General features: G+C 46.4%; 1 protein-coding gene across 2 annotated transcripts in view; it reads right to left on the reverse strand.

The window, feature by feature from the left end:
- Positions 1-784: 784 nt before the first annotated feature.
- STIM2 (stromal interaction molecule 2) overlaps positions 785-24,821 on the reverse strand; it is a 112,851-nt gene continuing 88,814 nt past the window's right edge. The window contains exons 7-12 of one of the 2 annotated variants that reach the window (XM_073646391.1): positions 24,463-24,640; positions 23,707-23,874; positions 23,024-23,124; positions 21,210-21,448; positions 9,511-9,712; positions 785-2,665 (exon numbers count right to left, since the gene is read on the reverse strand). In XM_073646391.1, coding sequence (XP_073502492.1) covers positions 2,170-2,665; positions 9,511-9,712; positions 21,210-21,448; positions 23,024-23,124; positions 23,707-23,874; positions 24,463-24,640 — 1,384 coding nt within the window. In that variant the 3' untranslated portion in view covers positions 785-2,169. Of the gene's footprint in view, positions 2,666-9,474; positions 9,713-21,209; positions 21,449-23,023; positions 23,125-23,706; positions 23,875-24,462; positions 24,641-24,821 lie in introns of both variants that reach the window. The other variant, XM_073646382.1, reaches the window with a different exon arrangement.

The following is a 24,821-nucleotide window of genomic DNA, read 5'->3' on the forward strand; positions in this document are numbered from 1 at the left end:
TGCTCGTTTAACCCTATAACCGAGCACGCTCGGGTGCTTACCGAGTAGCTTCGGCGTGCTCATATATTATGTTCGAGCCTCTGCGCCTGCATGATTTACGTCTGTTAGACAGCCTCAACACATGCAGGGATTGCCTGTTTGTTAGGGAATCCTCACATGTTGAGGCTGTCTAACAGCCATAAATCAAGCAGATAAAGTTCAGATATACGTCACTCCAGATAGGTTATGGTGCACAGAAAGGAAACCACTCCTAAATATTAAAAAATATAGAATCCGCAACTCATTCAATGATAAGTTATCTGACTGGTGGTCATTTAGATACAAAGGTCGGGCAACAATTGGAGGCTTTGCAACACTTTCAATTTATGGCAAATCAAATTGTAAGGGCTAATTTGAAGAAGCTCTCAAGTTAGAATGTCAAAAGATTCGCTCATCACATCCTGTGCGGATATTATCATGTATGGTACACACGTAGCCCCTTATACATTTTTATATACCAACCGAGTTGGGATGTACAAATCGAGTAGCACCATCGGCCACAACAGTGGTTAGTGCCCGCTGCACCGGGCACGGAGCACCGCCGCCTGCTAACGTCCGCCACTCTCCTTTACATCAGTTGGCCTGACGCCACGTCACGCCGTAATGAAGAAGTCACGCCGAGCCGCGGACTTCGGCAGGCAAGAGGTGGCGCTCCCACTCCCCTACCACAGCCACAGAATGGGAGGTGCGAATCATCCAACTCTACAAACCAGTCATTGCCAAAAAGTGAACGTCCTTCCACAAGTCAAATAAATTAGTTTATTGGAAAATTGTACATTTTGAAATGTAACAGATCTAGTGATTAAGATTTGACCAGGCAAAAAAAACAAAAAAAAAACAAGAGAAAAATATGTCGAAGTATTGGCAAAAGGGGAGTAAGACATACATATCTGTAGTAGCAAAAGTATTATTAGTTTAAAAGTGGCATTGTGTATGTTACAACATGTACAAATCTCTTGTAGTAGAGAAACGAAAAAAAATCTGCAAGTTAAGAGCGATACAGGCCCCCACTGCGGTTATCAGTCACCTGGGCAGTGTGAGAGGTTTATGGCGTACAGTACATTTTAGCAATACCCATGGTGTCAGTTCGGAGCTATGAAAATGCATGTGTGTCTGTAACACTCGGACAACAGGGACCATAAACGTTACTTGTTGTTGGCACATCTGCATGCTAATGTAGTCAGTGGGTCGGCCCGAGATACAGTAATTACCTCCAACTCCAACATAGTAAAAAGTATAGCAAATCCAGTCACCCTTTGCCTGTAAACAATCCTTAAAGCACCAATCTAAGTGCATTAACTCCTGTAACGATCCACAATCATCGCTTGCATAAAAGATCAAGAGAGAGCCCTCTTGTTATATAATATCTACATGTATCCTACAGCTCTGTGAAATCACAGTGAAAGCCCTGGAGAAAGAAAGAAAATTAAAAAAAAAAAAAAAGAAAAAAAAATAACAATAAAAACACTCTTTACAGCAGGATGTCAATCTGTAACAGTAAGGATAGGTGAATCTAAGCCTCCCCCATACAAAAATGTATGAGTGTCTTCTTCTGGAAACAGTGTCGATTAGAAACTCTAGGCTCTACTTAAAAACCCACTTGAATTAAAACCCTCTTATCTGTCATTTTACAAATCTATAACTATTTCACTTGCAAATTTCATTAGGTTTTTTTTTTTCCCCCTCCAGTCTTGGGAGGGAAAAAAAAAAAAAAACCTCAAACAAACTGTAGTGCAATTAGTTACTTAGTCCGCAATGTAAAATGTCCTAGCTGTGTGGAAAGATAAGAAGATGCTCCAGTAAACAAGAGATTGGGTGAGCCCCGACGTAGGCTAAAGTAGTCTTGTTAGTGCTGGGAAGTCCAAAGTGGCTTCTTCACAAAATGAAAAAAAAAAAATATGAAGAACTAAAAACCTAAAAGCAGAAATAAATAGACAAAAGTGACTGTAAACAGATCCACTTTCCGTTCAACTTCAGTGATTGGCATTGACCTTCACAGTCGGTAAAAATGGTAAGACGAACCTCGGAGCATCACACCCAGAACATCCAAGTCTTGAAAAACTCCACAAGGAGTTACATTCTTAAAACGTTAAGACGCTTCATCCATTGTCTTTAATCCCTTCAAGTCATTTACTTTGAGATTTTCTTCAGCAGGACTTTAATTTTCGATTGATTTTTTTCTCGCTTTCGGTCGATTTTTTTCTCGCTGTTCTGAGAAGAAAGGTCGTGTGGCGTGGTCTTTAGGACAGGAATACCATGAACTTCTTGAACTGGCTTGCTGTCATTTGACGTAGGAAATGAAGGATGGGGTGGCTTGGAGATGGGTAAAACACTGGAGAGTTGGTGAAAGCTGCAAGATTTCTCCAAAATACCGTTGTATACTTTACTGGCTGGGCTAAAGACCATGCTTTGGCTTTCTGTCAACCCTGTGGTGTCAGGGGAGGAGGCTTTAGAAACATCTGGGCTGACAGGAGAGTCTGTGGAGAGAGACTCCTCGCCCGAGGTTTCTTCTTTTGAGATCTTCCGTGAAGGCTGCTGCTGAACCTCCAGACTTGATGGAGGTGACTGTCTTCTTCCAATCGAAGAGTTTAATGAATCACACTCTGAGCTCGTATCTTGAGCTTCCCTGAAAATACAGGAGAAAAAGAAAAAACATGAAATTTCACCAACTTTACAAAAAGTTTACATTTTTAGAGTAAACTGCATAGACGATCCCAATTCTGCAAACAGGATGTAAACTATGGAATGTTAACCCCTCAGAATTCTACGACTTAGACATTTTTCATGTCATGAACGGAAGTTCATTCCTGCTCCATGAAGGATATATACATCATGCTGATACATGCAGTTGGGCTGCCATGTTTGCAACTCCTATTAGATCCCAAGTATGGACCTGTTCTAATTAATGGGACCTGTGCACAATACTCATTGGGCATCGGATGCCTGCACTGCCAGTGTGCTATAGCTTCTCCCCACGCCTGAAGTCGGAGTATGGGAGAGAGTGGGTGGACGCCCTTCTAACATGAAGAAGCATAGCAAACTCCCACAATTGGCTGGCCGGATATGTTTCTGTATTACGATGACATCAGCAAGGGCTCTAATGGTTTCCACTCATCATTAAGAACTGCTGATTTCTGGAACAGGGAATGCTGCCTGCTCAGAATTTATTTTTATTCTTCACATTGGGGGAGCATTTCCTACAAGACGCTGGTCATTTGGTGTGTAGGGCATCCCATCCCACCTCCTCCCCAACCTCATCACCACACACTCATCCCAGCCCTAACCCATATCTTCAACTTATCACTAACTTCTGGTACCCTCCCTTCTGCTTTCAAACATGCCACAATTACAGCAATCCTGAAGAAGCCATCCCACGACCTGACCTCTATATCCAGCTATCGACCCACACATCCAACTAAAAAATATTTCCAAAATCCGTCCCTTCCTCAACCCTCAATCTACTAAAATACTAGTGCATGCCCTCATCATTTCCTGCTTTGACTTCTGCAACATCCTCCTCTGTGGCCTACCTGCTAACACTCTCGCACCTCTCCAGTCTGTCCTCAACTCTGCTGCGCAACTTTTCCACCTCTCTACTATCTAATACTTCGATTCTCCCCTCTGCAAAACCCTTCATTGGCTCCCAATTCCCCAACGTATTCACTTCAAACTACTAATACGGACCTACAAAGCCGTCCATAATCTGTCTCCCCCATATATCTCTGAACTAATCTCCAGATATCTCCCACCATGTAATCTCCGGTCCTGCCAAGACCTCCTCCTCTTCTCCATTCTCATACGTTCCTCCCCCAATCGCCTGCAAGACTCCACCCAAGTATCCCCGGGATTCTCCTCCATCCTCTGGAATTCTGTGCCCCAACACATCCGATTCTCCGCTATATTCAGAATTTTCAAGCGGAACTTGAAAACCCATGTCTTCAGAACAGCTTACAGCCTGCAATGACCCCCTCAACCTACTGCTTCCTTCCACATTATCATGTAAGGCTGCAAGGGCAGGGTCCTCTCTTCTCTGTCACTATTGGTTTGATCATTGTAATTTTTGTCTGTGTTTTGTCTGCAACTCCCTTCTCATGAACAGCACCATGGAATCAATGGTGTCCTAAAAAGAAATAATAATAAGGCAGCGCATCACAATGCCAACGTTCATTAATAACTTTACTTTTTTTTGTATCATAACCCCACCCACTCTCTGCTGCTTAAATGCTTGCTTGGCCCCTTCTTGGCAACTCCATCCAAGCCAGGAAGGGGCTGCTCCCGTCACTGGAATTAATGGGGAATTATGTAGAGAGGCACAGGAGCCAGATAGGCACTATATACCAACAACCTATGGAGAGTTGTTGAGGGAGAGCACAGGCCACCATGCCATAACCTTCCCCAAAGAGGGAGGGCACAAAGACTGCCAGGCACAATCACTGTGCTGGGCTTCGGACAATTATATGGGGCACTAGAATAGCGGGGCACATTAGACATTTATCATGCACAAATTTATATTGTGCTCTTAGTGTGTGTGCGTGTGTGTATACACTTTGGAGACTGGTGTATTATAGGGCTATTTACTGAGGGGTAATTTAAAGGGGTTGTACCAACTCGAGAATGGGGCTCTGAAATGCCATTACACATTACATGTCCAAGGTACTGACATAAATACAGTTCTTGGTAATCCCCAGCCGTCCTACAGACGATATATGGAAAAGTGGGGCGCATGCATTGCCACCACTTTAATTCTAACAGGACATTTCAAAGTCCTGTTCAGACAATTGTTGGTGGTGCCAGAGGTTGGGGTCAGAAAAGTAGTATTTACAAGGAATTGTAAATTGTCACCTATTCTGTGGATAGGAAATACAAGTAACTTTGGGACAACCCCTTTAAAGGAGTAATGGCAATATTTAGTGCGGGTCCCATTGTTTGAAGACATTTACTGTGGCGCTTTAGGGGTAACTACTTGTATGGCAGTATTTATTGCAGGGGTATGTAGAGGGGTATTTACTGTATTTGGCAGTATTACTGAAGCACAGTATGCATGTGCTATTATTTTAGGGGACCCTTGGTGTATTGTAGCAGTTTTTTTGTACTATGGTTATTTGTTCTGTAACTTGGCAGAGGCAAGTTGTAAATGGAAGAAGTTGTGGTGGCGGTCTGGGCCATATGGAGAAGATGGAGAAAGTGAATGAATCCAGTAAGAGAAAATATCAGCTGCAAGTTGGATGTAATAGATGTTTATTTGTAGTCTGGGGGGTCCCATGTAAAAGTCGAAGCAGTCAGTGCTCTCCCGTGATGCGGCTGATGTGAGGCGTCATAACAGTCACAGCAAGCTTCCACTGTATTGTTAGAAAGTCATTACAAATGGCGTATTTTTGGACTCCTGCCTGACTTCATCTCATCAGCTTCGTTCCTATTTGCCCAGCTCTACTACTCTGGCAGTAATAATAGCCTTCATATACGGTTTTCTTTTTCTTAAGCCACAGTATGAGAGTAATGCTCGCATAGTAATACTATTCAGTGGCATTATGGGAGTGTTATTCAGCACTTTATTGTGTATTGTAGTATTTAGAGGTGTGGCGGTATTATTCAGTTATTTTATGATAACACAATTTACAGATCGTGCTTCTCACAATTATATCTGCAGTTGCAGTAGCACAACTGATAATGATCATTTTATTGCTAATCCCTCATTTCTTTTCATTGACCGGGAGCAAATTAATGCTATAGATGCCCAAAATGAGCAAACCGTGACAATAATTCCCCAGTGGATCTTGTAGTAGCACGCTGGTCTGAGATCCTAGGGCAGCATAAGTTGTACATGGCCCTGATCAAGATGAACAGATGCAGCAATGTAAGAGCATTGGACCCGAGTGCAGCCTGTTCTAAATAGCCACGACAAAAATAGGCAGCAAATCTGATTTATAGCAGGATCTTGGGAAGCTGTTGGCACCTGAGCAATAAAATCTACACCATGCCCCAAAGTTTGACCAATATATAGCAATATAAGTGTTTGTTAGTAGTCATGCAAGTTAGAAGTTTCACATTAGTGAGGTTATATGGTTACTAGAAAACTTTGATACAAATCATAGATCATTAGAAAATGCCAAAGAAGGATCCTAAATGTTTGGCAGGACAGAACGATGTGAACAAGGATTAGAAAAGGATCTGCATGATCGCGGTTTGATATTGCAGTTCATCTCAATGCAAGAATATAGGACGGCTCTGCAATCCAAAACACAGAACGTGGAAGGGAGTCCTGCCGTACGGGGAACACAGCAGAGCGTTCCTTTTCTAATGCTTGATCACACCCTTTATGTCTTGGCATACTATCTTATAGGAGTATTCCCAAGATGTCTCTTGAGCAGCACAGAGCGATGCAATCTCCTTACTTCCTTGTTTCTGTAGGAGCAGGCACTCCTAATTAAGTGAGGTCTCTGGTGAGCAGCAGCGCTGTAGTATTAGTAGAACTATAAAGCTCAGCACAAGTTCTGCTATAACACATTCAGCTATCAGTGATTTGTTATGGAAGCTACACTGCTATCACTACATTTACACAAAGATAACAGGGAATTTTGAACAAGCACACAGCTCCAGAAAATGAGAGCCCTGATTAGGAGATCTGCTCTAAACGCTGGCGATTTTGCAAAATTAATAAAAGCATGCTGGCCAGGAACTGAGAGGGAGGGAAGTGAGCAGCTAAATGCTGTATAGAAATGAATGGGTTGGAGAGAGATGGCTGATATGTTCGAGGTTAAGCGCTCTTCTGGAATGTAACTACTGTGCTCTCTTCTCCAGGGTCAGGGCAGGGTCTAGTGGCCGAGCTGCATGGAAACATCTGTACACCATGTAAGATAAAAGCTCTCATTGAAGCAGAATGAAAGCAATTAGACAGACAGTTAACAACTGACTTGCTTTTTTATAACTAAAGCAATTTAATAACTTGAGAATACCCCTTTAAGTAAAAAACCTAAGTGATCAGAAACTTAGAAACTAGTATGCACATGCTGTAAAAACTTTCTGCAGTAGATCTTGCTACAGATCTGCATGTGTACATTATTCTTCAGAATCAACAAAGGTTTTATTCTGCCACATTGAAAAGAATGACATTTGTAGAAAAAATCCACAACAAAATTTTACATGCTACAAATTGTAAAATCTTCATGGCACATCTGCACCATATAAAAGGAGAAATATATCAAATCTTCCCCACTGGTGACTGGTACTGTAATACTCAGATTATTTTACCTGCACAAATGTGCAAGTATTATCTGCAGAGGTACTATCTGCAAGTTAAGTACCACACAAGCAATTGAGATTTTTCAGACTTCATTCACAGGCTGTGGACTTTTCATGTGTGGATATAAACTTTGCTGTGGATTTGTACAAAGATGTGCGGCTGAAAATATGTCTCCTAAACTGATTTTAATGTTAAGGTCAGGAAAATGACAGAACACAGGTGCAGTACAGACCAAACGTTTGGACACACCTTCTCATTTAAAGATTTTTCTGTATTTTCATGACTATGAAAATTGTACATTCACACTGAAGGCATCAAAACTATGAATTAACACGTGGAATTATATACTTAACAAAAAAGTGTGAAACAACTGAAAATATGTCTTATATTCTAGGTTCTTCAAAGTAGCCACCTTTTGCTTTGATGACTGCTTTGCACACTCTTGGCATTCTCTTGATGAGCTTCAAGAGGTAGTCACCGGAAATGGTTTTCCAACAATCTTGAAGGAGTTCCCAGAGATGCTTAGCACTTGTTGGCCCTTTTGCCTTCACTTTGCGGTCCAGCTCACCCCAAACCATCTCGATTTGGTTCAGGTCTGGTGACTGTGGAGGTCAGGTCATCTGGCGTAGCACCCCATCACTCTCCCTCTTGGTCAAATAGCCCTTACACAGCCTGGAGGTGTGTTTGGGGTCATTGTCCTGTTGAAAAATAAATGATGGTCCAACTAAACGCAAACTGGATGGAATAGCATGCCGCTGCAAGATGCTGTGGTAGCCATGCTGGTTCAGTATGCCATCAATTTTGAATAAATCCCCAACAGTGTCACCAGCAAAGCACCCCCACACCATCACACCTCCTCCTCCATGCTTCACGGTGGGGAACAGGCATGTAGAGTCCATCCATTCACCTTTTCTGCGTCGCACAAAGACACGGTGGTTGGAACCAAAGATCTCAAATTTGGACTCATCAGACCAAAGCACAGATTTCCACTGGTCTAATGTCCATTCCTTGTGTTCTTTAGCCCAAACAAGTCTCTTCTGCTTGTTGCCTGTCCTTAGCAGTGGTTTCCTAGCAGCTATTTTACCATGAAGGCCTGCTGCACAAAGTCTCCTCTTAACAATTGTTGTAGAGATGTGTCTGCTGCCAGAACTCTGTGTGGCATTGACCTGGTCTCTAATCTGAGCTGCTGTTAACCTGCGATTTCTGAGGCCGGTGACTCGGATAAACTTATCCTCAGAAGCAGAGGTGACTCTTGGTCTTCCTTTCCTGGGGCGGTCCTCATGTGAGCCAGTTTCTTTGAAGCGCTTGATGGTTTTTGCAACTGCACTTGGGGACACATTCAAAGTTTTCCTAATTTTTCGGACTGGCTGACCTTCATTTCTTAAAGTAATGATGGCCACTTGTTTTTCTTTACTTAGCTGCTTTTTTCTTGCCATAATACAAATTCTAACAGTCTATTCAGTAGGACTATCAGCTGTGTATCCACCAGACTTCTGCACAACACAACTGATGGTCCCAACCCCATTTATAAGGCAAGAAATCCCACTTATTAAACCTGACAGGGCACACCTGTGAAGTGAAAACCATTTCCGGTGACTACCTCTAGAAGCTCATCAAGAGAATGCCAAGAGTGTGCAAAGCAGTCATCAAAGCAAAAGGTGGCTACTTTGAAGAACCTAGACTATAAGACATATTTTCAGTTGTTTCACACTTTTTTGTTAAGTATATAATTCCACATGTGTTAATTCATAGTTTTGATGCCTTCAGTGTGAATGTACAATTTTCATAGTCATGAAAATACAGAAAAATCTTTAAATGAGAAGGTGTGTCCAAACTTTTAGTCTGTACTGTAGGTGTAGGAATTGTTAGCAGTAAGAGTCCACACACAAGCAAGCAACTGGTCCTAAAAATTTTTTTTTTTTTTTTTTTTTAAAATCGCTGCATGTACAGAAAAAAAAAAAAGTGTTCAAAATACTAAACATGCATGTAATGTCCAAGTACTAAAAAATGAAGCACGGACAATTTTTTTGTTTGTTTTTTTTAAAGTTTCCCAACAATACCGTTGGCGCCCATAACCATTAACCAGCTCGTCCATGTGACCACACATGGCCGTCGGAGGTGTACTTGCTTCTGCGTCGTGTGGTTTCCAGGTAGAGGGTTGCTACTCTAATCTAGTATTTGGGAATACAATCTACCTTTTCGGCACGTTAGCGTGACTTAATTTCTCATACCACTGCTTTTCTGCAATGAAATAGATGGCATCCTCCTCCTCCTCGGTGCGGTAGAGAGCAGGACAGCTCGAAACTGACAGAATGTCTGGATCAGGCGACTGCAGGACGTGCTGAGACTGGGGGGAAGGTGGAATTACACTACGTCGAGGACGACACATGCTGCTGCTCCGTGCCAATGTTCCATGAGTTTTCAGAATGGAACCTACACAGACAGGAAGGAAATTTTAATCAGACAAAAGAAAAAAAAAAATTCAATACACATTAGATCATATGATGAAAACACCCAGGAAAGTAATACACCAGCGACCATTAAAAGAATGACACAATGTAGATATTAAAAAAAAAAAAAAAAAAAATCATTAATTCTTTACTGGACCATCTCCAATACATTTTCAGTGTAGTTTGCATATGTGGACACTAGAGGGCCCTCTAAACAAGGTAAACTGAACACATGGCATTGTTCTCTATTATGTGCTAAAAGTCGCAACTTTTGAGTATAAATCTATTACCTGCATCATAGCATAATAGTAGGGGATGCAGAGAGTAAAACTGCAATTACAAAGGAAGTTGCACTCAAATTTTTAGAAAATTAATTCCAAAAGAAAAATATAAAAAAAAAAAAAAAAAATCTACAAAGGAAATAAAATTGAAGAAAAAAAAAAAACGTCTTATTGTAAGTCTCAACATCTACACTCAATGTCTGCAGCTAGGATGGGAAAATGGCGGAAAAATAAAATATAAATATTTTAAAAAGTCACCAGTTAGATTACTTTCCTGGTGTTTTAGAATATTTGGAGACCTCAATGATGCCAAGAATGGAGGAGATGTAAACATTAGTAATGCGCCCCCTTATACTCCAGCCTTTACCATTTACAGGGTTACAGGATTATTCGGTGAAAAAAAGTTATCCACCACCCCTGGAATCGGTGGTAACTTACTGATTGGTGGGTGTCTGACCACCGGTACCGTGATCGGCAAACCGAGGACTTACAGAACCCGTTACAGAATGAAGCAGCAGGTTGGACACCCGGACGCCACTCTATTCTTTCTCTATGAGGATCCGAAAAAGTCGAGCACAGCCCGTGGCAGCCCCATAGGGAATGAGTGGCGCAGGGGTCTGGGATGCGCACGGTCACTCCATTCCCTAATCTGCCGATCAGTGCAGGTCCCAGCAGTCGGACTTCACTGATCAACATGTGAACACCTAGAAGTCTTAGCAAGTAGAGGTGTGCAAAGGGAAAAGAGCGGTGACCTTCTAATCACAAGCTCTGGTTAGGCTCCAGATGACCATATGCCATACTGTGCCCCCTCCTATACCCATTCTGGCCATACAATCTGCGCATGCACTTTTTGTAATAGGGTTTTTCATTAAATAAATATTTTGGACCATTTGGATCCTACAGGTTCTATGTATCACAGTGCCTAGCTGACAGCAGAATGAGTTACCAGTGAACTTTTATCTATCCATAAATCAGCTTAAAAGTGTTCAGGAGAAGACAGATGACCGGTTTAGACTTCTGTCAGATGAGCTCACTGACTGATCTACTGTACACACAGTGATACATAGAGGCAGGGGTGTACATAGAAATCATGGGGCCCCATACCGTATTATAGGCCCCATAGCCTAGCCCTCCATACAGTATTATGGGCCCCACACCGTCCTCCATACAGGGTAATGGGCCCCACACCGTCCTCCATACAGGGTAATGGGCCCCACACCGTCCTCCATACAGGGTAATGGGCCCCACACCGTCCTCCATACAGGGTAATGGGCCCCACACCGTCCTCCATACAGGGTAATGGGCCCCACACCGTCCTCCATACAGGGTAATGGGCCCCACACCGTCCTCCATACAGGGTAATGGGCCCCACACCGTCCTCCATACAGGGTAATGGGCCCCACACCGTCCTCCATACAGGGTAATGGGCCCCACACCGTCCTCCATACAGGGTAATGGGCCCCACACCGTCCTCCATACAGGGTAATGGGCCCCACACCGTCCTCCATACAGGGTAATGGGCCCCACACCGTCCTCCATACAGGGTAATGGGCCCCACACCGTCCTCCATACAGGGTAATGGGCCCCACACCGTCCTCCATACAGGGTAATGGGCCCCACACCGTCCTCCATACAGGGTAATGGGCCCCACACCGTCCTCCATACAGGGTAATGGGCCCCACACCGTCCTCCATACAGGGTAATGGGCCCCACACCGTCCTCCATACAGGGTAATGGGCCCCACACCGTCCTCCATACAGGGTAATGGGCCCCACACCGTCCTCCATACAGGGTAATGGGCCCCACACCGTCCTCCATACAGGGTAATGGGCCCCACACCGTCCTCCATACAGGGTAATGGGCCCCACACCGTCCTCCATACAGGGTAATGGGCCCCACACCGTCCTCCATACAGGGTAATGGGCCCCACACCGTCCTCCATACAGGGTAATGGGCCCCACACCGTCCTCCATACAGGGTAATGGGCCCCACACCGTCCTCCATACAGGGTAATGGGCCCCACACCGTCCTCCATACAGGGTAATGGGCCCCACACCGTCCTCCATACAGGGTAATGGGCCCCACACCGTCCTCCATACAGGGTAATGGGCCCCACACCGTCCTCCATACAGGGTAATGGGCCCCACACCGTCCTCCATACAGGGTAATGGGCCCCACACCGTCCTCCATACAGGGTAATGGGCCCCACACCGTCCTCCATACAGGGTAATGGGCCCCACACCGTCCTCCATACAGGGTAATGGGCCCCACACCGTCCTCCATACAGGGTAATGGGCCCCACACCGTCCTCCATACAGGGTAATGGGCCCCACACCGTCCTCCATACAGGGTAATGGGCCCCACACCGTCCTCCATACAGGGTAATGGGCCCCACACCGTCCTCCATACAGGGTAATGGGCCCCACACCGTCCTCCATACAGGGTAATGGGCCCCACACCGTCCTCCATACAGGGTAATGGGCCCCACACCGTCCTCCATACAGGGTAATGGGCCCCACACCGTCCTCCATACAGGGTAATGGGCCCCACACCGTCCTCCATACAGGGTAATGGGCCCCACACCGTCCTCCATACAGGGTAATGGGCCCCACACCGTCCTCCATACAGGGTAATGGGCCCCACACCGTCCTCCATACAGGGTAATGGGCCCCACACCGTCCTCCATACAGGGTAATGGGCCCCACACCGTCCTCCATACAGGGTAATGGGCCCCACACCGTCCTCCATACAGGGTAATGGGCCCCACACCGTCCTCCATACAGGGTAATGGGCCCCACACCGTCCTCCATACAGGGTAATGGGCCCCACACCGTCCTCCATACAGGGTAATGGGCCCCACACCGTCCTCCATACAGGGTAATGGGCCCCACACCGTCCTCCATACAGGGTAATGGGCCCCACACCGTCCTCCATACAGGGTAATGGGCCCCACACCGTCCTCCATACAGGGTAATGGGCCCCACACCGTCCTCCATACAGGGTAATGGGCCCCACACCGTCCTCCATACAGGGTAATGGGCCCCACACCGTCCTCCATACAGGGTAATGGGCCCCACACCGTCCTCCATACAGGGTAATGGGCCCCACACCGTCCTCCATACAGGGTAATGGGCCCCACACCGTCCTCCATACAGGGTAATGGGCCCCACACCGTCCTCCATACAGGGTAATGGGCCCCACACCGTCCTCCATACAGGGTAATGGGCCCCACACCGTCCTCCATACAGGGTAATGGGCCCCACACCGTCCTCCATACAGGGTAATGGGCCCCACACCGTCCTCCATACAGGGTAATGGGCCCCACACCGTCCTCCATACAGGGTAATGGGCCCCACACCGTCCTCCATACAGGGTAATGGGCCCCACACCGTCCTCCATACAGGGTAATGGGCCCCACACCGTCCTCCATACAGGGTAATGGGCCCCACACCGTCCTCCATACAGGGTAATGGGCCCCACACCGTCCTCCATACAGGGTAATGGGCCCCACACCGTCCTCCATACAGGGTAATGGGCCCCACACCGTCCTCCATACAGGGTAATGGGCCCCACACCGTCCTCCATACAGGGTAATGGGCCCCACACCGTCCTCCATACAGGGTAATGGGCCCCACACCGTCCTCCATACAGGGTAATGGGCCCCACACCGTCCTCCATACAGGGTAATGGGCCCCACACCGTCCTCCATACAGGGTAATGGGCCCCACACCGTCCTCCATACAGGGTAATGGGCCCCACACCGTCCTCCATACAGGGTAATGGGCCCCACACCGTCCTCCATACAGGGTAATGGGCCCCACACCGTCCTCCATACAGGGTAATGGGCCCCACACCGTCCTCCATACAGTGTAATGGGCCCCACACCGTCCTCCATACAGTGTAATGGGCCCCACACCGTCCTCCATACAGTGTAATGGGCCCCACACCGTCCTCCATACAGTGTAATGGGCCCCACACCGTCCTCCATACAGTGTAATGGGCCCCACACCGTCCTCCATACAGTGTAATGGGCCCCACACCGTCCTCCATACAGTGTAATGGGCCCCACACCGTCCTCCATACAGTGTAATGGGCCCCACACCGTCCTCCATACAGTGTAATGGGCCCCACACCGTCCTCCATACAGTGTAATGGGCCCCACACCGTCCTCCATACAGTGTAATGGGCCCCACACCGTCCTCCATACAGTGTAATGGGCCCCACACCGTCCTCCATACAGTGTAATGGGCCCCACACCGTCCTCCATACAGTGTAATGGGCCCCACACCGTCCTCCATACAGTGTAATGGGCCCCACACCGTCCTCCATACAGTGTAATGGGCCCCACACCGTCCTCCATACAGTGTAATGGGCCCCACACCGTCCTCCATACAGTGTAATGGGCCCCACACCGTCCTCCATACAGTGTAATGGGCCCCACACCGTCCTCCATACAGTGTAATGGGCCCCACACCGTCCTCCATACAGTGTAATGGGCCCCACACCGTCCTCCATACAGTGTAATGGGCCCCACACCGTCCTCCATACAGTGTAATGGGCCCCACACCGTCCTCCATACAGTGTAATGGGCCCCACACCGTCCTCCATACAGTGTAATGGGCCCCACACCGTCCTCCATACAGTGTAATGGGCCCCACACCGTCCTCCATACAGTGTAATGGGCCCCACACCGTCCTCCATACAGTGTAATGGGCCCCACACCGTCCTCCATACAGTGTAATGGGCCCCACACCGTCCTCCATACAGTGTAATGGGCCCCACACCGTCCTCCATACAGTGTAATGGGCCCCACACCGTCCTCCATACAGTGTAATGGGCCCCACACCGTCCTCCATACAGTGTAATGGGCCCCACACCGTCCTCCATACAGTGTAATGGGCCCCACACCGTCCTCCATACAGTGTAATGGGCCCCACACCGTCCTCCATACAGTGTAATGGGCCCCACACCGTCCTCCATACAGTGTAATGGGCCCCACACCGTCCTCCATACAGTGTAATGGGCCCCACACCGTCCTCCATACAGTGTAATGGGCCCCACACCGTCCTCCATACAGTGTAATGGGCCCCACACCGTCCTGCATACAGTGTAATGGGCCCCACACCGTCCTCCATACAGTATAATGGGCCCCACACCGTCCTCCATACAGTATAATGGGCCCCACACCGTCCTCCATACAGTATAATGGGCCCCACACCGTCCTCCATACAGTATAATGGGCCCCACACCGTCCTCCATACAGTATAATGGGCCCCACACCGTCCTCCATACAGTATAATGGGCCCCACACCGTCCTCCATACAGTATAATGGGCCCCACACCGTCCTCCATACAGTATAATGGGCCCCACACCGTCCTCCATACAGTATAATGGGCCCCACACCGTCCTCCATACAGTATAATGGGCCCCACACCGTCCTCCGTACAGTATAATGGGCCCCACACCGTCCTCCGTACAGTATAATGGGCCCCACACCGTCCTCCGTACAGTATAATGGGCCCCACACGGTCCTCCGTACAGTATAATGGGCCCCACACGGTCCTCCGTACAGTATAATGGGCCCCACACGGTCCTCCGTACAGTATAATGGGCCCCACACGGTCCTCCGTACAGTATAATGGGCCCCACACGGTCCTCCGTACAGTATAATGGGCCCCACACGGTCCTCCGTACAGTATAATGGGCCCCACACCGTCCTCCGTACAGTGTAATGGGCCCCACACCGTCCTCCGTACAGTATAATGGGCCCCACACAGTCCTCCGTACAGTATAATGGGCCCCACACAGTCCTCCGTACAGTATAATGGGCCCCACACAGTCCTCCATACAGTATAATGGGCCCCACACAGTCCTCCATACAGTATAATGGGCCCCACACAGTCCTCCATACAGTATAATGGGCCCCACACAGTCCTCCATACAGTATAATGGGCCCCACACAGTCCTCCATACAGTATAATGGGCCCCACACAGTCCTCCATACAGTATAATGGGCCCCACACAGTCCTCCATACAGTATAATGGGCCCCACACAGTCCTCCATACAGTATAATGGGCCCCACACAGTCCTCCATACAGTATAATGGGCCCCCACACAGTCCTCCATACAGTATAATGGGCCCCACACAGTCCTCCATACAGTATAATGGGCCCCACACAGTCCTCCATACAGTATAATGGGCCCCACACAGTCCTCCATACAGTATAATGGGCCCCACATAGTCCTCCATACAGTATAATGGGCCCCACACAGTCCTCCATACAGTATAATGGGCCCCACACAGTCCTCCATACAGTATAATGGGCCCCACATAGTCCTCCATACAGTATAATGGGCCCCACATAGTCCTCCATACAGTATAATGGGCCCCACATAGTCCTCCATACAGTATAATGGGCCCCACATAGTCCTCCATACAGTATAATGGGCCCCACATAGTCCTCCATACAGTATAATGGGCCCCACATAGTCCTCCATACAGTATAATGGGCCCCACATAGTCCTCCATACAGTATAATGGGCCCCACATAGTCCTCCATACAGTATAATGGGCCCCACATAGTCCTCCATACAGTATAATGGGCCCCACATAGTCCTCCATACAGTATAATGGGCCCCACATAGTCCTCCATACAGTATAATGGGCCCCACATAGTCCTCCATACAGTATAATGGGCCCCACATAGTCCTCCATACAGTATAATGGGCCCCACATAGTCCTCCATACAGTATAATGGGCCCCACATAGTCCTCCATACAGTATAATGGGCCCCACATAGTCCTCCATACAGTATAATGGGCCCCACATAGTCCTCCATACAGTATAATGGGCCCCACATAGTCCTCCATACAGTATAATGGGCCCCACATAGTCCTCCATACAGTATAATGGGCCCCACATAGTCCTCCATACAGTATAATGGGCCCCACATAGTCCTCCATACAGTATAATGGGCCCCACATAGTCCTCCATACAGTATAATGGGCCCCACATAGTCCTCCATACAGTATAATGGGCCCCACATAGTCCTCCATACAGTATAATGGGCCCCACATAGTCCTCCATACAGTATAATGGGCCCCACATAGTCCTCCATACAGTATAATGGGCCCCACATAGTCCTCCATACAGTATAATGGGCCCCACATAGTCCTCCATACAGTATAATGGGCCCCACATAGTCCTCCATACAGTATAATGGGCCCCACATAGTCCTCCATACAGTATAATGGGCCCCACATAGTCCTCCATACAGTATAATGGGCCCCACATAGTCCTCCATACAGTATAATGGGCCCCACATAGTCCTCCATACAGTATAATGAGCCCCACATAGTCCTCCATACAGTATAATGGGCCCCACATAGTCCTCCATACAGTATAATGGGCCCCACATAGTCCTCCATACAGTATAATGGGCCCCACATAGTCCTCCATACAGTATAATGGGCCCCACATAGTCCTCCATACAGTATAATGGGCCCCACATAGTCCTCCATACAGTATAATGGGCCCCACATAGTCCTCCATACAGTATAATGGGCCCCACATAGTCCTCCATACAGTATAATGGGCCCCACATAGTCCTCCATACAGTATAATGGGCCCCACATAGTCCTCCATACAGTATAATGGGCCCCACATAGTCCTCCATACAGTATAATGGGCCCCACACAGACCTCCATACAGTATAATGGGCCCCACATAGTGCTCCATATAGAATATAATGGGCCCCACATAGTCCTCCATACAGTATAATGGGCCCCACATAGTCCTCCATACAGTATAATGGGCCCCACACAGACCTCCATACAGTATAATGGGCCCCACATAGTGCTCCATATAGAATATAATGGGCCCCACATAGTCCTCCATACAGTATAATGGGCCCCACATAGTCCTCCATACAGTATAATGGGCCTCACATAGTTCTCCATACAGTATAATGGGCCTCACATAGTTCTCCATACAGTATAATGGGCCCCACATAGTCCTCCATATAGTATTATGGGCCTCATTTAGTCCTCCATAAATAAAAAAAATAAACAAATACTCACCTCTCCCCGTTTTCCTGCTGCTCCGGTCTCTACAGCACGTCTTCTGAGCCTCTGCACTGCTCAGCACAGAGGACGCTATGTAGTGACATCATGAAGCCCTCTGTGCTGAGAAGTTACAGAGCTCAGAAGCATTAGGGAAAAGATGGGAGAAGGAGCGTCAGCTGACATCTACCTCGCCCATCATTGTTTTCTACTGTATCGGCATGCAGGATGCCAAAACAGCTGAAAGTATGATGCGGGAGGAGGGGGAACAGTGCCGGCGTTGGCACCGGGCCCCTCTTGGCGGTACGCCACTGTATAGAGGATGAAGAAGCTAAGAACAATACCCCTGGAATAGTCACAATGGTGGAGTTCTTTCCAAGTCAGTATTATATGCCATTCCTCTTGAAAGTCACAAATTGACAAATGGGTGTATCCTGTTCTCCTTGTCAATAAAACATATCCCTACTGTACACACTGTCCTATCAGCGTAGACCAGATCGGTGTGAGAGGGCATCATACTGACATGATAAAAGGTTACACCTAGTCACAGGAACAATCAGCACAATGCACAAGAAAAGACCATCCAGAATTCTTACATTATGGGACATATAAGGATTTATTTAAAAAAGAAAGTGTATAAAAAAAATAGCCAAAAAGCTTTGTTTTTTTATCGATGCAGCCCCCATTGCAAAATAAAAACAACAGATACTCATGGCCCGTACCGTGGCTGTTACAGTGCTGTAGGTGCCAGGTCTCCCGAGGATAGCATAGCACTGTGGTGCTACGTGAGCCCTGCAGCTAATCAGGGGCCACTACTAGGCTGCTGAGATGTCACTTCCTTCAGGGATCACAACGTTACTCCAGCCTCGGTACACCCGGTCCAGACATACCTAGAACTGCGCCAGTATGGGAGGGGAGCAGAGGGGATTTTTATTCTACAAGGGGCACTACTTCATTTAAAAAGGGGGATTGTCTAGGTAATGGACAACCCCTTTAAAACAAAAAAGAAACATTTCTGAAGCGCTGAGTAACTCGATACTTAAAATCTCACACACAACCTGAATACGTGATATGGTCACAGCGAAATCCTGTGAGCGCAAGTCTCTCGTCAGGTAGAAAACTGTATTAATAATAATCCCTTTGTCTACAGACGACAGCGATCCAACTCCCCGACCCTCCCAGCGGGTACGTGACTAACCGGCTTTTCTCAGGAGAATATTAGGATTAGTAATTACCATTAACCCCTGCTGTAGGACTGCTGAAGAAAAGAAAAACTTGAGTAATAAAAAAAAATAATATTTCTAAAAAAAAAAAAAAAAAAAAAAATGCTTTTACTGTTTGACTGCTTTTTTTTCTGTACACGGACAGCAGTCCGCTCACAAATCCTTTAGTGTGAATGTTCCCCGAGAAAGAGGATCTGTCATCTGCAGCCTCAGGCTTGGGCTGGTAACAGAAAATCATTATCTCTCCACAAAGGAAGGAAGGAAAGAGAAAGTGCACATTTCTACTCTATACTAATTACAGGCAGTTTAATGACTGATTTATTGGGGTAAGTGCTAGAAATGGGAGTTCAGCGAGACTGGACATGTAGCAGATACAACATGCCCTGCCCGAAATGATGTCATCTCTTTCAGTGACATGACATCACTTCCTGTCTGTGATCGCGGTCTCATCTCACCTGACCTGTAGCTGGCCCTATACATCAGATCTCTAGCCATCCTCCCATAAACAGGCACATGCATGCTCAGGGCAGTGTGCACGATTCATTTACAGGGAGACATTGTCTCTGGCGGCAGCTACCTCCAGGAAATAAAGGATTGTCGTGTGCCCGTCTACATTTTGGACGGACGCCTGCCATTTACTTGCACAACTTTTGTCTGTAATTTGGGCCAGACTAGTACACATTCTGAGTTTTTCTTTCCATTTGGACTTTCTAGGGCTAAATTATTTTTTTACTATGAGCCAAAAAACTAAACAGGCAGGCAGTTGCTAACTAGTTACCGCACCTGTCGACGATTCAGCAGTCCCACGTCAGAGCAGCGCCTCTTCAGTCAACAGGACGTGACTGCCACAATCCTGACAATTGACAGCCGTCTCCCAAATGCAAACTTCAGGTGAATGTACCCATAGGGTTAATCATTTCATCATTCTTGTAACCAACATAAGGGTAACACTATATACATAAATATATTCTGAAATCTTTAAAATTAGAAAACCAATAGTAGCTAAAGTGCAAAGTATGATACCACATGCCTGTGTGACACTACACGTGGATAAAAGAGTTAACTGTTCAAATACAGATCATAATAATAATCTTTATTTTTATATAGTGCTAACATAGTCCGTAGCGCTTTACAAACATCATCATCACTGTCCCCATTGAGGCTCACAATCTACATTCCCTATCAGTCTTTGGAGTGTGGGAGGAAACCGGAGAACCCGGAGGAAACCCACATAAACATAGGGAGAACATACAAACTCCTTGCAGATGTTGGCCTTGGTGGGATTTGAACCCAGGACCCCAGCGCTGCAGTGCTAACCATTGAGCCACTAAACAGTGCTAACCACTGAGCCACAATGCTTCCCTATGTAAGTATATAATTAAATTACTAGATATATAAGAGATATTTCTAAACAGGTAAAATGTCTCGTGTAAAAGTTTTAGGAAGGTGTGAAAAAAAAACCCGCTGCAAAGTAAGAATGCTTTCAAAATAAGAAGTGTTCATCGTTTATTTTCATCAATTAAAATGGAAAGTGAATGAACCAAAGAGAAATCTAAACCCAATCACTATTTGGTGTGACCACTCTTTGCTTTCAAAACAGCTTCCATTGTTCAAGGTACACACAGCAACAAGGCAAGGAGGAAGCTCCAAACATCTTGGAGAACTAACCACAGATCTTCAGTAGATGTAGGGCTTTTGTAAAGCCTTGTCTCTTCGTGTAATGCCAGATAGACACTTTGCATTTTGTTACATGATAAAAAAGAAACGATGAACACTTCGATTTTTTTAAAGAATTTTTTATTTGCAGCATTTTTTCCCACACCCGCCTAAAACTTAAGCAGAACTTTGCATGTACTGTGCAAATCTCCAGATGGGCAGTGAATTTGCTGCTTATGGAGGGAGAACTTCCTTACCGTGGAACTGGGAAATAATTGGAGGTGTATCTTCATCCAAATCATCCACCCCCCCAGCTATCGGGTAAGGAGGAATGGAGACTCTGGGCATGACCACCCAGCTGTGGTCAGAGTAAAGCGTAGACGTCAGGTTCGGCAAACCAGAATTGTGCACGATCTGAAAACCGCACATTTTCTCAATCTGTTGCCATCGGTAAAGTCGCTCCCGCAGACACGTGGTTAACTCAGAAAGTGCTTTCCTGTAGGAAGAAGATTGAAATGTCATTGTAGAAGACTAACATGGCAATGTAGTAGAGCAGAGTTTGTCATCAGGACGCCAAGGAACTCCAGGTCATCTCAAAACATAATCTCAGCTGCGAGAATCACCAGGAAGCAAAAAGGACACATGATGGATACAGCGTTAACAGTGCATGTCATTCATTCATTCATTCATTCATTCATTCAATGACACTCCTGGGATAGGTCATAAATGTCTAATACATGGGGGGCTACTATTCTGTATTTTTGTTGGTGCTGAAATTTTTCCTTTAGTTGAATGCTCAAATATTAAATCCCCATCCTAATAACAGGCTAAAAACTGCCTTAAAGGAAAGATACAATCAGAAAATGACCTATGGTTTATATCAGATTTGTGTCTTAAATATGTGTTTTCATCTTTTGGAGGAAATTTTTTTTCCCCATACCATAAGTTGTATTAAAAATTGAGATATTGAAATTTTTACCCTGGAGCTATTTTACACTAACTTAGTTTTCAGGAAACACATGTACATAAGCCACAACGATCAGGCTCTGACCAAAATTTTTCTATGGAAGCATCTAATGAGCGTGTGCAAGGAGGGGGAGCAGGGTGAGGAGCGGTCTGGATCCTGTGGTATCAGCTGTGTATAGAGGTGTTACCGGTCACTATAATCCTGCATCTACTGACAACTGTCATTGCTGACAACTCTTCTAGAAAGGGCAAGAAAATAGTCTAAGAAAAGCCCCAGTGGCCACTTTGAAAATTGCAGGATTACTCTTTTTTTAACTTAAGATCGTGACATGGAAAAAAAAAATATTTAACAATAGATAATTTTCTGATGATGGCTTCCTTTTCAATACAGACATTTAGAAAGCTGGTAATCTGCATTCCTGAAGCAAAGATGCATTAAGAAAAAAATTCAGAGCAAAGGGATCCACAGCTTTAAATAAGGCCATTAACTTATAAGGGTAGTTCGGTTAAAACAAGTTATCAGCTATCCACTATATAGATGATAACCTGCTGATCTGACCACTGGGGCCTGCACCGATCAGCAGAACAGGGAACATTTATAGCAATGAGCATGCTCAGGTCGGTGCGCTCTGCAATCTCTATGGGGCCGCCCTCTGCTGTGCCGCTCTGCAATCTCTATGGGGCCGCCCTCTGCTGTGCCGCTCTGCAATCTCTATGGGGCCGCCCTCTGCTGTGCCGCTCTGCAATCTCTATGGGGCCGCCCTCTGCTGTGCCGCTCTGCAATCTCTATGGGGCCGCCCTCTGCTGTGCCGCTCTGCAATCTCTATGGGGCCGCCCTCTGCTGTGCTTGGCTTTTCCCGGCAGCCCCAAAGTGAATGAATGGAGCAGAGGTCGGACATCCAACCTGGTGCTCCATCCTGTAACTAGGATTAAAGTTCTTTGTCTGCTGATCAATGCGGACGACAGCGGTCGGGCTCACACCGATCAGCAAGTGGTTACCTGTTCTATGCATAGGTGATAACTTGTTTTAATCTGACAACCCTTTTAACGGTTAAAAATAACCCAGGTAGAGGTTCACATTAACCATCACCATGACTGAACATACTTTGCCTCAAGAATTTTATGGTCCACCTCATCCAGCGACGAGCTGTGTGCGACATGTAATGTTCCAAAAACTGTGCTCCTCTTCTTCTTTATTTTCTCTGCCTAGAACACAAGAAAGAAACAAAGGGATGGAGTATTCAGGAGCCGCAAACACACACAGCATTTTAGATATAAGCCTAAAAACATTGGGATTGATTCATCAAGACTGGCATGGTGCAAGCTCATACGCCAGTCTTGACAGAGTGAGCGGTGCGCGCCTCTGTGCGCCGCTTCAGAAATGCTACTCCAGTCAGGGACAGGAGTATAATTTGTGGGGTAAAAAACGCCAGCAGATTTAATTATTTTGCTATGTAGATGGCAAAACAAAAAGGCAGAAGCAGTGCGAGGCCGCTTCAGTCTTCTCATGGTCCCCAACTCACGCACGCTAGAATGTAGAGTATGATTCTCTGTTAAAATCGAATGCCACATGGATGCCATCCGATCATGACGTGTGTAAAATTATGAAGCCCCCATTACAACTTGTGATTGTCATTCACCAGTTATGGGACAAAGGCAGAAGAACTCATTGTGCCAGTCATTATAACAAGTCGTCCTGTACAATCACACCGCTGTCTGACCCCATAGATGTCCCTGTGTAGAGGCGGCAGATGTATGGGATAACAGGTCTACGCTCCGAGCCCTTACCTCATCTTTAGCTATCGCCAGCTGCATTTCTGCGTTCTGCTTCTTGATGTTATAGTACTGTACTTCCACCTCATGCGTTAATTGCAGCCATTTCTGAAGTGTATCGGGCACAGACCAATTACTCCTCAGCTCAAACTCCTTTTCGGCCTTCTTTAGGGCCATGCGAACCTGCAAATATCAAGTATTTATCTCCACGTTATACAGTGAGCTTCAGCGGTAATCTCACCCCGGCCCACCTAGAAGAAGCTCCTTCATTATGCACCAGAGTTTCTTCTGGATACCAGCTCCTAGAAGGGTCAGGTCCCACCAATCTCATACAATCATTTCCCCACTGATGTAAGGCTCTGGTCTACAGTGAAATACTTTTAGAAAGATTTTACTGGACTCGAATAATAAAAAAGCTGGACTTGTCCCTATGGTGTTTATGGTCACAGCTAGTCCTTTTGGCCATAGGCTGAGCCAGGCCCTGAAGAAGGAGAGCCACTCTGTAGAGATCCTCAGCTCAGAAGTGCACATTGGGAAAACTTCTTCTCGTACCAGTTGGGATATATAGACAAGACTGTCTATGTGACAACCCCTTTTTAAGAAGCTTTCCAGTGCCAATACGATATCCCAACACTAGGATTCCCACTGATGCCGAGAACAAAGGTGCCCAGTGCTCCCCTGCCATGGAGGAGGTGGGTACATGTGTGCGGTCGCTCTATATCAATGAATGGAAGAGACGGCTGATGTATCCTGATGTGGAAGCGTATATACCTGAACCAGCTCCTCTTCTGCATACTTCAGTCTGCTGAGCTCACATTCTGCTCCTTCCCTCAGTTCTCGGAGACGTTGAGCTTCTCGCTTGGCGTCGCTGATCTCGTCCATTAACTTGCGCTCCAGATTTTGTTTTTCTACAGCTACGGTCCGGTTCTCTTCCTGAGCTTTGTCTAACCTTAAAGAGGATGAACAAATGTAAAATAATATTACACTTACAGATGCTCTCGGTATGAATATAGTGAACATCACAAAAAAATCCTCTAGTCCTGCAGAAATATCTACAGCCAACGATCACAGCAGTCAAAAGTAATGTGCTGTGGATGTGGACGGAAAATAAGAAAACCGTTCAAAATCAG

This window comes from Phyllobates terribilis, unplaced genomic scaffold (assembly GCF_046119375.1).
Source record: "Phyllobates terribilis strain yellow unplaced genomic scaffold, ASM4611937v1 Scaffold_1__5_contigs__length_1240528914, whole genome shotgun sequence".
NCBI classification, from domain to species: domain Eukaryota; kingdom Metazoa; phylum Chordata; class Amphibia; order Anura; family Dendrobatidae; genus Phyllobates; species Phyllobates terribilis.